Genomic DNA, 16240 nt, shown 5'->3' with positions numbered 1-16240 from the left:
CTTCCCTAATTTCCTTCATTTCTTAAAAAGTTAGCTCTTTTGAAATCAAGGACCCTTGTTGCAGATCTATTTTTGTTTATCCTTCCATTTAAACTGAATTAACTCATGATCACCCAAACCAAGGTTGTTCTCTACAGCCAGTTCTTCTCTGAGTTCCTCACTACCCACCAGTACCAAATCTAAAACAGCCCTTTTATTAGTAGCATTTGTCCTCCAATTTATATCTGAAGGTAAAAATCTCACCATTCCCAGGAGTATTTGTCATTAAAAACATTAGAGCATTTGATGTAGCACCTTATATTTGTCTTCACTGAATTTCATTTTGTTGTGGATAGCTCAGTTCCCCAATTTATCAAGATCCCTTTGAATTTTAGCTTTATCCTCCAAAGTGTTTGCAAACCACCCTCCCTCCCCCCCACCAGCTTTGAGTCATCTGCAATGATCAGTATGCTCTCTATTCCTACATCCAGGTACTTAATAAAGATGTGAAACAACACCAGACCCAAAACAGATCCCTGTGAAACCCCACTTGAGACCTCCTTCCAATCTGACATTCTTCTATTAATAGTTACTCATTTGTGGTTAACTAATTATGCATCCCATTTAATAGTAGTTCCACTAATGCCACATTTCTTCAGCTTACTTATCAGAATGTCACATAGGCCTATGACAAAAGCCTTGCTAAATTCAGGGTATATTATGTCTGTCATGCCCCCTAGCCACTAAACCAGTTACTCTGCCAAAGAATGAAATCAAACTGGTTTGGCATGATTTGTTCTTAGTAAATGGCTGGCTACTAGTGATCACCCCTTCATCCTCCAAGTATTTGCAAACTGTATGTTTTATACATTGCTCCAGTAGCTTCCCAGCTACTGAGATCTAAGTGAGGGGGCTATAGTTCACCAGCTCCTCCTTTTTCCTCATTTTAAAGATGGGCATGTTAACCCTTCTCCAAGACCTCTCCTGCCATGCATGAATTTGCAAATATTGGCAGTGGGGCCAAGATTTCTTCAGCTAATGCCTCCAGCAGCTTGGGGTAAATATGAGACCCTACTGACATAAATAGGAGGAGAGGGGTACTATCACACTATGCCTCTGTTAATACACGCCAAAATTGCATTTGCTTTTTTTTTGCAACATTACTGCAATATGATGCATTTCATTACAGCAAGAGCTCTTTATGAATGAAATGACACAGGAGGTGTAGCAGCTCAAGGAAAGACCCTGCTTCTGGTAGAAAAAAAAGAAGCTACTCAGGTGATCACTACCCAGGACAGTGGGCTTGGGAGGAGAAAAGCACTACAGCTGTAGTCATTAGGTCCGTGAATCATTATCTACACGCTAAAAACCTAGCCTTGTGGATAGGTATGTAAGGTGTAACGGACTGTAGTAGTGATGAGGAGCCAAGTGTGCAGATGCCCTGTCTACTACCTTAGGCTGAGAAAGATCCCTTCCCTGATAGAAGATGCCTGTGAATGTCTTGAGATTTCTACACTGCACTACAATTCTCACATTTAGGTAAATAAACCAGCCACAGCTCATATTTTATTATCATCCTACATTACTGCTGAGTGTGAATGATCACTGAAGTTACAGAATAATTTAAGTGGAGAAATCATTTTGAAGGGGGAAAAAAAAAAAAAAACTTGCTCTCAGTAAGGAAAAGCATGGTGCCTTTACAATCTGTTCAAAGTGTCACCAAGATGAAGTGTAGTGCTCAGCATAGGAAACTCTGGATACTGCAGATTAAAGATCTCAAGGATCCAAAAAAAAAAAAAAGTGGTAATTCACTTTACCCCTTCTCTAAGTAAAGTAGGAGCATGCCCCTCAGTTAATTTACATTACTTCTAAGAAAGGAGGAGGAATAGCTACTACAGAAGTTCTCCAGGAACAAGAGAGGGACTGTAAATATCACCCCAGTCTGAATCACTACACTTTACACACAAAAAACAAACCAGACTGTCAAGAGTCATTTCATGTATAAGCATGCACTACATTAGCCACAAAGCAGTACCCATAATAATACAATTTTGGCAGTTATCAGGTCATGGTTGCTTTTTTGTATAACACATGGGGAGTTAGGTGCATTTGTTAAACATATTTTCAAGCAGAAACTATTACATAAGAAAATAAAGGAAAAGCTGCTGGGGCAAGACAACTCGTAACAGTTTCATAAACAATAGTCTGACTTTAAAAAATTGCTTATACCTTTGGAAGGCTATGTAACATTGCCACAACTGGAGTGCAGAGGACAAACTCAAATCAGATCAGAGATATGAAACTCACTGTAAGCAAGGGAAAGAATTTACTCCAGATAACACATAGATAATTATAACTGCAGATTCTTGATGGAAGTTATCTACCACTGCAGATGTACTTTCCCTATATTTTTAACATGTAGCTTAGAAAAAAAAAACAACACTGTTTTTGTAAAAGTCTGCTTTCTCAAACACAACTGTTCTAGGCACAAAAATTGTATACAATAGACAGCATGTTTATATGTACGATTTATAAATCAGTAGGTATATAAGAAAAAAATTCTTTTTTCCCCCCTCCATCTTAAAAGCAGAGTATCCAGATCATGGTCATCATGGTAGCAATGCTGAAGACTGCTGTACTAATCATTGTGGTTTGACTCCTGTTACACAGATCTTTTTGGCAACATTTGAAATGGAAGTTGTCAATCTTGTATTTCTCTTTAATTTGGTTCATGTCGCAGTTGGAATATTTATAGCAATTAGAGAGTGTGCTTTCACCTTTAAAAAAAAAGAAAAGGTAAGAAGTTATGCAAAAATTACTAGCTTCCCTGTAGAGAAAACCGTTTCACAAGGGTATTCAAAAATACATTAGATATTCAGAGGGATTTCCCTGCCTTATTTTTTGTTATAACAGAATGCTCTTGTGAGCTGTTTGGGACATAGCAGGTAGAGATGAATCCAGATCAGAACTTCTTATATAAGAATCTGAATTTCACAGGTGAACTCATTTCAATAGATGGTCATAACAGACACCAAACACACACACACAAAAAAGAGATATCTCCGAGTTTTGTGGCTCTGGCTCATCTCTCATCCTTCATCCCAAGCACTGCAATCTGCAGGCAAGCGGCTCTTTTATATTATAATACAAGACCAGCACAGGGCGGAGATGGCCTTCCAGAGCCCAACCTGGCCAAATGGGATCAGCTATGAAATTTAAGTCCTAGTTCCTGGAATGCTGGTTTGCACTCATCTCTAGCTGGAATGCAGAGCAGGGGACAATGCTGGCAGGCAGAGTAGAAGCCTACAATTCAGTTTCCAAATTGGACTGCAGTGAAAATGAAAGTGAGTACTTCTCAGTGATGTACCACTTGGCTTAAAGAAGCAACATATACCCCAATCCTAAATCAGTGAACTGGAGTGTGCTGGCCTCGCAGCTGGAAGTGAGATTTTCTCCTTTTACAAGTTTCCCACACGTCCACCAGTCATTCAACAGAGCAGTCTGTTGGATGCTTAACTGCACAATGGAATCTCTTTTTAAACCATAAAACTATGTCCCCACAGTTGTGTTGGAACATCCATAGTTATAACTGTTCAAACTGTATTAATGCATACAATCCTACATAAAGCCTAAAGAGCCAACAAGGACTTCAGTAAGAGTGTACTTCAGATGGACATTCATACAGACTGTAGAAATAAAACCTATTTGATTACACTGGAATCATTAAAATTGAATGAATATAATTTACTGTATTTATTTTAAGTACCACATTTGAGAGGAGTGTAAACATACCAACTTTAAGCCATAGGCAAGAATCAGTGTCACTTGGGCAGGTAACATTGGTCTTACATGGCACAGCAGTAAGTGGACAGCTGTAACACTTCAGCATATATCCTGTGAGAGAGGGGGGGGGGGGAAGCCAGTTACTAAGTAATAAAACTTTATCCTTGTACATTTGATGTTCTGAAATAAGTGTGACTTTTCAAGATTATTGTTAGGTCAAAACAGTTATAAATCCCCGAACCATAACCTCATGATAATCTGGTCTAAGTACTGCAACTTTTAGGTCAAACCACCTAATCCTTTAGTATTCGGATTCTGATTCCAACACTGCAGTCAAATTCAGCTCCTAATACATCCACAAGAGTCCAGGGAGATAGATTTACATAACTCTACTGCTTCCTGCTCCAAACAGCATGAGTTTTAGCAGTTGGCAGGGGACCTGACTCCAACAAGGTCCAGAGCAACTGGAGCTGGATTTAAACAGATTATGTAACTGCTGTTCCACACTGCCTGAACCTGCAGCCTCCATTCCATCATCATCCTTTTCTCCTTTGTTTTACCAGTGACATCCGTACTGCCCACCCGTTCACTTCACCAAAATATTTGACCTTTATCTTCCTTGACCCTTACCACCTCCTAGCTCCACTCCTCCCACCCCTCCTCGTCCGTTACCTTTCCCTTCTCTGCTCTCATTAACTCCACCTCTTACCATCCCATCACTTTACTAGTCTTTTCCTTCACTTCCTGTTCTAGCAAGTCCTCAGTTCCCCTGCATCTCTTCTTTGCTGCCAATGACATCAGTCCTATCCTAGCCCTATTGCTTTCACTCCTCACTTTCCCACATTATTCCTACCCTCCCCTTCTTCATGCTCAGTCCTCTGACTTTATTCCAAGCCCATGTCTCTGTTGGAATGCATGCTCCAGTGTAAAAAAAAAAAAAAAAAAAAAAACAGCAGTGCCACCAAGACATGCATACAAGTTATTATAACACTCTTCCTTCCTTTCCTCCCTTCTCCCAAGTTGTCCTAAGAAAGACTGCAAGCCTCTGGGGCATGGACTATGTCTCGTTTGTTCTGTAACATTCCTACCAAACTTTGAGCACTATGGGCTGAAGCCTGCTCTTCTTGAAGCTAAAGGCAACTGTTCCCTGCAATGAGATCAGGACCTCGCCCTATAAAAGGGAAGACTTTTGCATTAGGGAAAGGTCTCAGATACATCATACTCAATATAAATCCATTCAGACCTTTCATGTCACATTTTAGCATGTCTGCCAACCACATTATTTCTTCACTGCAGGAAAAGAGGGGCTCTGAGGGAGGGAAGTCACAACCATAGTCCTTCATTGAAGGATCAAGAACAGCAAATGAAGCAGAGATGGGGAAGCAGCTGGACACAACACTGCTAAAAATAACAGTATAGACATGGGAAGCATTGCTTAGGTGTGTAGAGAGCTTGTGTAGGGGTTCAGGTATGTCGAGTACTCTACGTTGCTAAGCTGTGCATCACCATCTACACTGCTACTTATAACCATGCTACCTGGGTGTGCAGTGTCTGTACCTTAAGTATAGACATATCTTAAGTCCATGTACCTGTCTTCATACAATACGTTTCTCAAAACTGCCCTATGCAAGATGGAGTGTCAGTGTTCCTGTCACCCTCTAATCATTGCACTCTAAAGAAGCTATTTGGAACATACTGTGAGGCCACGGACTCAAGTGTCAAGTAACCACTTTTTTGGCCAGTGGCGCTCTCAAGTATGGGAGGGTTAAGATAACGAGGTCCTTCCAGGTTGGCAAAGGCCAGTGGGGGAAGTGCTGGGCTCAGTGCTGCAGGAAACTGACAATGCTTTCTACAATAAGAGAAAAGCTGTGAGATACACACTTAGAGGCATTGGTACAGTCTTATCAAAATTACATCATTTTAAGATGACAGTCTGGACCACTGCCACCTTGCATTGAGTCTTCCCTTTGCAATAAAGATCAAAAAGTTGTGAGAGTTGTCCCACCACCACATCTAGATGCCTCAGATTTCCTTGACATTTTAATCTGAGTCCCATCTTGGATATGGTGCAGAGACTGCTCTTGTTGTGTTGATGGAGGATCTCTCAGCCATGGATGATGATCAAATAGCTTTCTGATACGAGATTGAACAAGTGCTTACAGTACTGCTGATCACAAGGCATCGATGACATACTTGTGGATCTGATGTTGCTGTTTGAGCAATAAACAAAGCCTCTCAGAGTGCTCTCAGCTGGAACTGTTGGGTAATTACTACTGTGACCTGACACTCATGTGGCATTCTCTTGGTCAACTTATATACAAAAAGGTACAAGGAGGGTTAGTGAAGAAGCATGGATTGCAGTGTGTTCGACATACTGATGTCACCCAACTTTGTGTTTCTATCTTATTTGACCCAGACAGTTAAATATAGGGCATGGAGGAGCACAAACTGGCTGAGGCTCAATGTATCTAGATTGGGGCGATGTGAGGAAAGCAGATATGGTAAAAGTAACACCAGCTGGAGATGTGTGTGATGTACATCCATTGCATATGTTCCCAACCTGGATTCTCATTAGATTTCTGGTTATCACTGAATGATCAGCTTTCAGCAGCAGTAAAGATGGCTTTTTACTGGCTAGGAGGCTACAGCCTTACCTTTCCAACATGGACCTCACCAGTTTAGAGGATGCCTTTGTCAAAGCAAGACTGGATTATGTGCGACTACACCTTAAAGCCATTCAGAAACAAAAGCAAGAACACAATGTGGCAGCTTGCTTGGTGAGTGAGATGTCTTCTCACGTGCACATTCAACCAATACTTTGTGATCCAGATGGGCGGATTACGGAGTCCAGATGAAGTGAAAGATCTTGGTATTGCTCTGTAAAGCAGTAAGTATTTTAAGAACATCCTATCCAAGAGACCACGTCTCTCTTCATACAGTTGAGATCTGCAAGAGTGCCTGAGATAAGTCCTCTTGGTATACCACATGTTGGTGGAAGGACATTTCCTGTGAGGGCCCTCTTACCTTTTGCTCCATTCAAGACATGCTGCAAGGATCATTTTGAAACACAGCTAAAGAAATGACCACAGCTTGTGTGGTGATGTATGCAAAATTATGGGGAATTCTTTTTTAGATCTGATTGTGCTGTCTGGATAATAGATGATTGAGTGCAGTAATTTGTAGGGTTGTTGTTTCTTCTCTTTAGACTGATTTTTTCCAGTTTTTAAATTAACTAGACACCAAAAGTGTAAGATGCTCTTGTTCTTCTCTAAATAAATACTGTTACTGTACAACTATGAATGTCAGGGGCTACTGTTAGCATTGGTTCTCAGCAACATGTAGAGATCTGTCAGAAGTTTTTCCATTTGTATAGACATGCTCCCTATTCAAACCTGCTTCAGTTTGAAGTCTCTCATTTGAAAGGCCAAGACATAACCCTTTCTTTAATGTGTTGTCAAGTCCCTTTTCTCTTGGGCAGGGGGAGGAATTGATTAGAAGAGGGGGAAGTGAAAAGAAGGAGATCAAGTGGGAGAGAGAAATTCCCCCTTCCTTCTTGCAAAAGGAGGAGACGTGGGATTCTCTCCCCGTCCCCTTTACACATGCTGGTATGTGCATGTGCACATTTGCTCTCACCCACCCACCTCTCCCTCGTGGTAGAGAAATTTGAAAAGATGTTTTAGTTTATAACTGGCAAAGTACCTATTTAAGACAGCTGCACATGCACCCTACTTAAGACAGCTGTGTAATAGCCTGCACCTTTGATGCTGATCTGGATAGAGTCAAAACACATTTTATGGAACTTGGAATTCCATCTATACCAAGTCCATATCCCAAGCTCTTAATCTGCTTGCCCTCGATTTATGCCATATTATTATTGTATAAATATTTACATAATTCAACCTTAATCTGATATTCTATTGCTGAAATAGGATTCTGCTATTGCATTGGGCTGCAATTGGTTTGCTGTTTGCAATGTAATGCATGCTGCATAAAAGATAGATTGGCAGACCGCCACAGAACTCTAGCAAAACCAGGTGTCGCTAAGTTCAGCAAGGGCAGGTGTATACTTCCCAGGGGCTGTGCACAAGGGATCACTGAGCCTACTGTAGCTAGTGGGCCAGAACAGCTTCTGGGAAGCAGTTCTGCCACCTGAAGGAAAGTGGTGAGAGGATCCTCCCCCTGCATATTTGCTCAGCACCAGCACAGCTACTTGGGTCTGATGCTGGGCTCATAATTTGCCTTTTAATGTAGACATTTCAGGATACCTACCAGAACTGCAAAACACAGCCAGAATAATGAAGCCAGTGAGCAGGACACAATTTGTTTTGTTCCCGTTCATGTTTCCTCCTATATCTGGAAGCAAGAGCACAGTCATGAGTTGGGATTACACTCCCTAGCTCAAAATATTTAATGTTAGGGAAAAAAAATTCTACAAAACCATCCTTTATAAGGGCAACAGGATTTGGAGATTCGAGATGGGGACCAAGGTGTCGAAGTGGAGATAATGATCCCATACCTCACTGAAATGTTGGGGGAATAAATTCAGTAATGTATGTGAGGCATTGGATATTACAGTAATGTGGGTTGTATACCCATGAATACATATGATAGAACAAACATTCAGAACCCTTGACAATACTAATTATGTGGCCCACCCATGACAATTACAGATTCTACAGAATCCCAGCTCATTAATAAAAAGTTACTTCTTCCTAGGGTGACCAGATGTCCTGATTTTATAGGACTGTCTTGATATTAGGGGCATCTTACACAGTACCCTATTCCTCTCCCACCCCCCATCCTGATGTTTCACACTTCCTATCTGGTCACCCTAGTTTCTACCCATCAGGCTGTGAAAACATTCAAAATGTGAACCAAGTGAAAACCAAAGCAATGAAGTCTACCAGAGACTGCGGCCAGCCTGTCATGGCAAGTTTTCCCTCTCCGTTCATTTCACTGAATTCTAAAGTCTAATGATGATAGTTAACATTGATATTTAAAGAAGGTCACTGCTGATCATTTTAGTAGAAGTGCAAGTGGGTAGGCACAAAGTTCAGAGGGGGAGACTGGAAGTTGCAGCAGAAGGGTGTAGCCCTGAGGATTAGTCTGTTGGTCTGTATAAAATGTCTTTTTGATAAATTTAAGTATGTAATAGGCTTATAGATTTATAGATTTGCAATAGCTGAAATGCAAGGTACCTCCAGGTCAGACATCCTGTGACGCTGAAGGCAACCTTACTCAGAAAAGTAATAATAAGACAAAATACCTACACAGATGTCTGGAGACCTTTAACTGAACCAATAACAGTAAAGGGTGGAAATAGGGATTTTTGCCCACAAATCTAACAAGTACACCACAAATGCGTACATAACTGTCACTCATACGCACACACATGTTAGCCTATGAGGCAGGTGTATCCTAACATTTCCGTGGGGGAAAGACGAAATTTGGGCATAGGAGGAAGGATTTCCGAATAATGCTCTATAAAATGTGAAACAAATCACCATTAGGGAGGCGATACACCCATCTATCTGTTCCTGTTTATTCCATCGCCTCCACCCCATCTACGCATCGATGCTACCCAGCTACGAAGGCTATTAACTATTAATAGGCCGTGCTATTATTTCTTTTCAAAGCTGTAAGTATAAAGGAATCTAGTTTCTGCTTTACCTTCTAAAACACCTAGTTTATGTAGGGTTAAAGCCAACTTCCTCTATCAGAAATGTGAACAACACCCAAAGTGCTACTTCACAGAGTGAGTTTATAACAGTGTATTATCATAAATATATCTCTTAAAGAACTGTGATATTTTGTAACTTTGTAATCTCGAACTGTTTTAACATTTTTACATTTACTTATTGTTTCATTGATTTTAATAAAAGGTCTTTATGACTATTTCTGTCTCAGTGTAAGTTCCTGTCATATACCCCGAAGCTCCTTTTATAAACTGTGAAGCCTGATTCAGGACGAACTTTATCTTCTGATCATACACATTGGCGAGCCATACCCACATTATTAATATCTATTAATTATTAATATTACTAATTAATTAGAAAATTATCAAATAAAAAAATTAAATTAAGTGGATAAATTCCACCGACCCTACTAACCCACCCCAAATCAGGCTACAAGGGAAAAGAGACACAAAGGAAGATGGAGAAGGAATAAAGATAATGAAAGAGTAGAAACAGCTGTGGTTCTAAAGGGCAGCACTCAGTGGAAAGGCAGCAGTAAGGCATTAAACAGTAAATATAGTATCTATTGGGCTTCTGGGAACCGGGCAGGCGGAAGCCCGCCCAATGCTAAAGGATCCCCCCTCCAGCCTAACGGGAGGATCTACAGGACCTCAGAAACCCACTAATTTCAGGGGACAACTAATAAAAGAACAGGGACAGGAGTGCAGTCCAAGGGTCATAAGAAGGGAGCCTGACGGGGACACCGAGCAGAGAACCCCGGACAGCGCCCACTGCTCCTTGAAGGCATCAAGGGAGCCAGTGGACGCCGCCCAGAGGAACTCTGCCCGGATACGTGAACGGACTAAGGACCGGAACCAAGCCCCACAGTCACAGGAGTCTCCACTGGCCAACCTCCTCTCCCTGGTTGCGTAGATGGCCATTTTAGCCAGGGCGAGGAGGACGTTGACCAGGAGGTCCCGCGGCTTTAACTGGAAAGTTAACTACTACACAAGAGACATATCCTACTGTAGTAGTAGGCCTGGCTGCCTCCTGTGCATCCTCTGGTGGCCTTTGAGTCAGTCTGCAGTGCTCTGCTTTGTTTTTTTCCTTTTCCCCTTAATATACTCAAACACACTTATCCATTTCCATCCCCTCTTGGGTTCTGCTTTACTAAGTTAACCAACATTCAAAATTAAGCTTTAAGTTGATCCATTCTCCTAGGCCTGTCCTGCCTGTTGCCTCACTCCCAAAGTTTCAAGTTTCTCTATAGAAGCCTACTCTGTGAGAACTCTGCAGGGTCAGGAGCCTGGCTTCTTCCTTCTGCTCTTACTGGGGAAGCAGGTGATTCCTGCTCAGAAGTACCCCCTTAGTAATCAGAGTTGTTTGACTCCAGGCAAACCCAGTCAGACTTTCCCACAGGAGCCTCCTGCTCACCAGGTTCTGCCCTCCACCCTCCTCTGAAGTCAGGTTCTTTCATGCAGGAGCCTTTTTTACTCCCTGCAGTTTTCCTGAGCTTCTCACCTTCATTGCAGTCTCCTGCTGCTCTTTATAGGGAAGTACTTGATCTCAGGTGTGGCCTATTCAGTAATCAGGGTTGGCTAGTCCCAGGCCATGCAGCCCTTAAGGGGCATGCCACCCTGTTACACCTACCTTTGATCTTTGAGATCAGTGGGAGGCTTGCACAACGGGAGATCCACTGTGAACTGAGGTTAGCCCAGGGTTTTTCCAAACAGGGGTCACTGCTTGTGTAAGGAAAGCCCCTGGCAGGCCGGGCCGGTGTGTTTACCTGCCCCGTCCGCAGGGCCAGCCGATCGCGGCTCCCACTGGCCGCAGTTCGCTGCTCCAGGCCAATGGGAGCTGCTGGAAACGGCGGCAAGTAAGTCCCTCGGCCTGCACCGCTTCCAGCAGCTCCCACTGGCCCAGAGCAACAATCCGCAGCCAGTGGGAGCCGCAATCGGCTGGCCCTGCGGACAGGGCAGGTAAACACACCAGCCCGGCCCGCCAGGGGCTTTCCCTACACAAGCAGCAACCCCTCTTTGAGAAACCCTGGGTTAGTCTCTGGTACTGTGTTTATAACCCCTCCACAGGCTTATTAAAAAATGGCATTAACCCTCTGCCAAAAAATGAAGGTGACACCCCTAATCTATCTAAATAGCTTTGGATCCAAGAGGTTGAAGGACTAGTAGTCCAACCATGAAAACGAGAGCCAGGAACTCCTAAATCCAATCCATCCTTCAACACTGATTCCCTATGCTTTTGTCTTGAACATCACTTAACTACTCCGTGTCTCAGCTTCCCCTACTGTAAAATGGGGACAATTTCTACCGTTTTGGGGGTTAATAGTTACTAAGGAGCTTTACTTCCTACGTATTTTATTTGATGACTGGCATGGATACAGCAGGTAACTAGGAAATGAACACCAGATCATTCTGTTGCTATGGGACTAGCCAAATTTTACTGATTTCTCGGTCCTTTATGAGGCACCAAAATCAAAAATGAAAGACTTGCAGCACATTCCTGCCTGTCAGCAGACCTCCAAGTTCTTATACACTAAGAACAGCAGCATTTATACAGCAGTAGCCTTTGGACTTCTACCGCTTCAGTCTTTGTAATGTCACATTAGAGGATCCGTCATCTTTTCACACTCTAAGATCAGATGGGTCTATTGTGATCATTAATGAATAACACAAGCTACAGAATTTTACCCAGTAATTTGTGTAGTGGAGATAATTATTCTTCCTGACCTGCCTTTCTCTACTCCTTGGAGGATAGGGAGAGGGGGTGGAGGACTCAAAGCTGAAGCAGAACCATCACCTCCAACACCAGCTAGCCATCAGGACTCCTTGTTCTGTCGTACACTGCTCCAGAATGTGGTGCAGCAAAAGGAGAACTGCTGGCTCGGTTGTCAAGTCTTGTTAAACTATAACATCTATAGTTAAGGAGTGCAAATGATCACTTCCCTTAGTAATTCATTCCAGTGGTTGATGACTCATTTAAGAAGTTGTGTCATTTTGACATTTTTCCACTTCAGATTTCCTGTCACTGGATTTTGTTAGGCTTTTTGTCTGCTAAAATTAAGGAGCCCCTTCATATCATCTCCTTGTGTAGAAACTTGCAGACTATGATAAAGTCAAAAACTTAACCTTCTCTTTGAGAAGATAAACAGATTGAGTTCTGGAAAACGCATCTTACAATAAGTCTTCAGAAATTCAATTTTTCTAGTTCTTCTCTGATCTCCCTAATTTTTCAATGTTCTTTTGAAGTGTGGAGAGCAGAACTAGATGCAGTAACCCAGTAATGGTCTCACCCATGTCCTATATAGAGATGTTATCTCCCTATTCTTACTTGATAATCCTTGGACGTGTAAGAGAGAACACTCTGTTGCCCTTTTGCCACTGCATCACATTGGGAAAGGACCTCACAGTCACTTAGTCATCTACAATGATTCCTGAGGTTTTTTCCCACAGAATCACTGCTTTGTGGGATAGTCCCCCATCTTTAAGTATGGCTTACATTCTTTATCCCTAAACATATGACTTGTCACTTGGCAGTATTTCAAACATGTTCGATTGTGCCGTTTACTGAATGATCCAGATGGCAGGCTCTAAGGCACTAACATTGTATGTCTGCTATCAGTTAGCTCAATTTAAATGGATTTTAAAAAAGACTAGGTTAATTTTGTGTAACCCTATTTTTTAAAAATTGGTGCCACTCATAAGTCAAATGCCTTACAGAAGTCCAAGTAAACCACATCAGTTACCTTTATCAACCACACTCAGTTTTGTCGAACAAATGTGACTCTTTCACAAGACATTTTCCATGAAACCATGCTAACTGGCATTACTTAGATTTTTGGCCTCTAATCCCTTATTGACACAGTTGGATATAAACCCTTCTATTATTTTACTTGGGCTTAATATAAGGGTACGTCCATACTACCCACCCGGATCGATGGGTAGCGATCGACTTCTCGGAGTTCGATATATCGCGTCTCATCTAGACGCGATATATCGAACTCCGAACGTGCTCCCATCGACTCCGGAACTCCACCACCGCAAACGGCGGTGGCGGAGTCGACGGGGGAGCCGCGGACTTCGATCCCGCGCCGTGAGGACGGGTAAGTACTTCGAACTAAGGTACTTCGAGTTCAGCTACGCTATTCGTGTAGCTGAACTTGCGTACCTTAGTTCGAACCCCCCCACCCCCAGTGTAGACCAGGCCTAAGACTTACCAGCCTGTAATTAGCTTGCATTATTTTTAAATGGAAAACAAAGTATTGGCACAACACTGGCCTTCTTCCAGTCCTCTGAAATTTTACCAAGATCTATTAAAAATGAATACCTGTAGTCTGCAACCAACTCAGTTAAAGTTCTTGAATGCAAGTTGTTGGGAGCTGCTAATTTTTGAATCAACTAACTTTAGTTAAGATGCTGTTTAATATCCTTCTTTGTTACAGCTAGATACATCATTCAGCATTAGCCCAAATACAAAACAGAAATAGGAATTGAACAATTCTGCCAGTGTCATTTCATAAGTCTCTGAAGGGTTGGTTCAGTAAAAACAAGCCAACTATCTAAAGTCATCCCCGGTGAACTCCCCTGAATCAACAGAGTCACACAAGGACTCAATACATCCAGGCATATGCAATGGGAAAGTCAGACATATTTAAGCAATTGACAGTTAACAGCAAAAGGCTCCTGGTTTTTGGACCCCTCAGATTTGAATGGCACTCACAGCTGCCATGGTTTAATGTTCTTTGGCCAGTTCGACAAAACTATCAGTATGAACTGACTGTCTCTCTCTTCACACAAACCCCTCTTTGCAAACACATACCTTCTGAAGTTTCCTGAACGTTAGGCTTATTTTTATTTTGCCATTACCCTAAGCCAATATAAAGTCACTTGACTTGCCCTACATCTCTTCAAACTCCATACATGGTGGGCAGGATGAGCTGATATGTAGTACTTGAGTCTCTGTGGGCATGATTCTGATGACCTGCTCAAGCGACTGTGCTTAATTTTAATGGGACTATCCTGAGAGCAAGAAACTCCAGAGCGTTCTAAGCGTGGAAGGATCCTGCCCTGTACAAGTCAGACTGTTTGGGATCTTCCTGTACTTCTCGGCACTGCACTTTGATAACCTGACATGCATTTAAGCGTTCTGCTAGCTTTCCGCTCGCAAGCCGCACTTCTCGCCCAGCACAACCGTTTAGCGCTGACTTTGTGCCCGCTACATATCTAGGAAGCACAATGCCCGGGGCTGCTAATGCAACATAACTGTTTAGGCAGAAAAGGGGGGGGGGAGAAGATAAACGGCCTGATAACCCCTAGAGCAGCCAACTGCAGCCAATACATTACAAAGAACAAGAGAGGCTGCAGCCCCGGGTGCCAAGTCACGGCTCACCACAGAATTCCCCGAAGACTCACGCCACACTCCAGCCCTGCCGGGGGGTTGCAGGCGATGGCCAGACACAAAGGCAGAGCTGGGAAGCCGGACTGAATCGGGCAGGGCGCGACTCCTGCCGCTAACGGAGCCCGCGCGTGAGGCAGCACTTCGGGGAAAAACAAATTCTGTGGCCTGGGCCCCGCGGGTTCCTTTCTCGCCCGCCAGACCCGACACCAGAACACGGGCCCGTTACAGAAGCCGCCCCCGGAGCCCGAGAAGGCGCGTGCCCCGCGGGCGGGAGCGGGGAGGCTGTGACCAGGGTACTGCACCGTCCACTACGTGTCTGACACAGCAGCGCCCGGACGGAGGGTCGGTCCCTGGGCACCGCACGGCCCTGGAGGGAAGCACGGGCTCTGCCCCAAGCGGTTATAATTCAGGAGCCCCCGCCTGACCGCGAGCCGCGTCCTGCGCCCCCCGCTGCAAACACCCCGCGGGCACGCGGCCCCCCGCCCTCGTGCCCCCGCTCACCCGCTGCCGCCAAAGGCTCTGCCAAGGGGCTACGCAGCAACCCAACGGTCTCCGCTCCCGGCCGAGCTGACACCGCCCTCAGCTACTTCTCGTCTCCCTCCTCCTATCCACGCGTCTAGGAGGGGCCAGCCCGCTGCGGTTTATCTACCCCCCTGCAATCTACAGGCAACTTTCTCGCTCAGGGGCCGTGGGGAAAAAACCCCTACGGGCAGCACGTTTCAGCGGCTGTGAAGCGCCCCTGTAAACAGTGCGGCCGCCCCTCCTGGAGGGGTTTTTTAGCGCTGCTAATGTAGACTAGCCAGTCAATCCCCAGAGCTGAGCGGTGGCAGCGATTAGCTGGGCGATAAGGGGGGCTGAGCATGAATTTCTGCAGCTGGAGGCTAGGCTAATGCCAGCGTCTTCGCACGCGAATGTTATCCCAGTCCCCAAAGCTGCTTGCACAGATTCTCTTTTATGGGTCTGATTTGCTCGTAAGGCCCAGCTGTCCAGCACACTTTTTGGGACAGGGCAGCTATTTTTGCTCCCGTAGTGAAAAGGAACTCGAGCTCTTCCTCTCTGGAAACAGACACACCCTGCAATGAGGCAAACAGTTGTGTAATTCCTGCTGTGGAAGTTGCTAAAAAGCATTCCTTCCCCATTAGTCAAGGATCACAAGATTTGGACTAGATTACCTAGGTTTTTGCTTTACTAAGAATGGATGTATCTGCTGCAGGGCCCCTGCTTGTGAAGAAGGAACGTCATTTAAAATTTAAGCATTTTATCAAACGAATTTGCATTCTCTCTGAAAGCAGGGAGAGAGATAATTCAAGCAGACCCACCCTTGTGGTTGTTGTGGAAGTAGAAGCTAAGAGAGTAGACAAAGCTATAATAAAAACAAAACAACCATGAGG

At 43.8% G+C, this 16240-nt stretch overlaps 1 protein-coding gene across 1 annotated transcript; it reads right to left on the bottom strand.

Annotated features, from left to right (window-relative positions):
• Positions 1–1325: 1325 nt before the first annotated feature.
• Positions 1326–15565, bottom strand: LOC120405039 (CD59 glycoprotein-like). Its single transcript, XM_039538218.1, has 4 exons — positions 15351–15565; positions 8032–8115; positions 3772–3873; positions 1326–2756 (listed from the first exon to the last, which is right to left on the bottom strand). Exons 2-4 carry the CDS (start codon positions 8099–8101, stop codon positions 2560–2562), a joined length of 369 nt encoding a protein of 122 aa, XP_039394152.1. The 5' UTR covers positions 8102–8115; positions 15351–15565; the 3' UTR covers positions 1326–2559.
• Between the last annotated feature and the right edge of the window lie 675 nt (positions 15566–16240).

The sequence above is a fragment of the Mauremys reevesii genome, linkage group 4 (assembly GCF_016161935.1).
Source record: "Mauremys reevesii isolate NIE-2019 linkage group 4, ASM1616193v1, whole genome shotgun sequence".
Lineage (NCBI taxonomy): Eukaryota > Metazoa > Chordata > Testudines > Geoemydidae > Mauremys > Mauremys reevesii.
The sequence above is the reverse complement of the archived record's forward strand: the minus strand, read 5'-3'. Positions and strand labels throughout refer to the sequence as shown.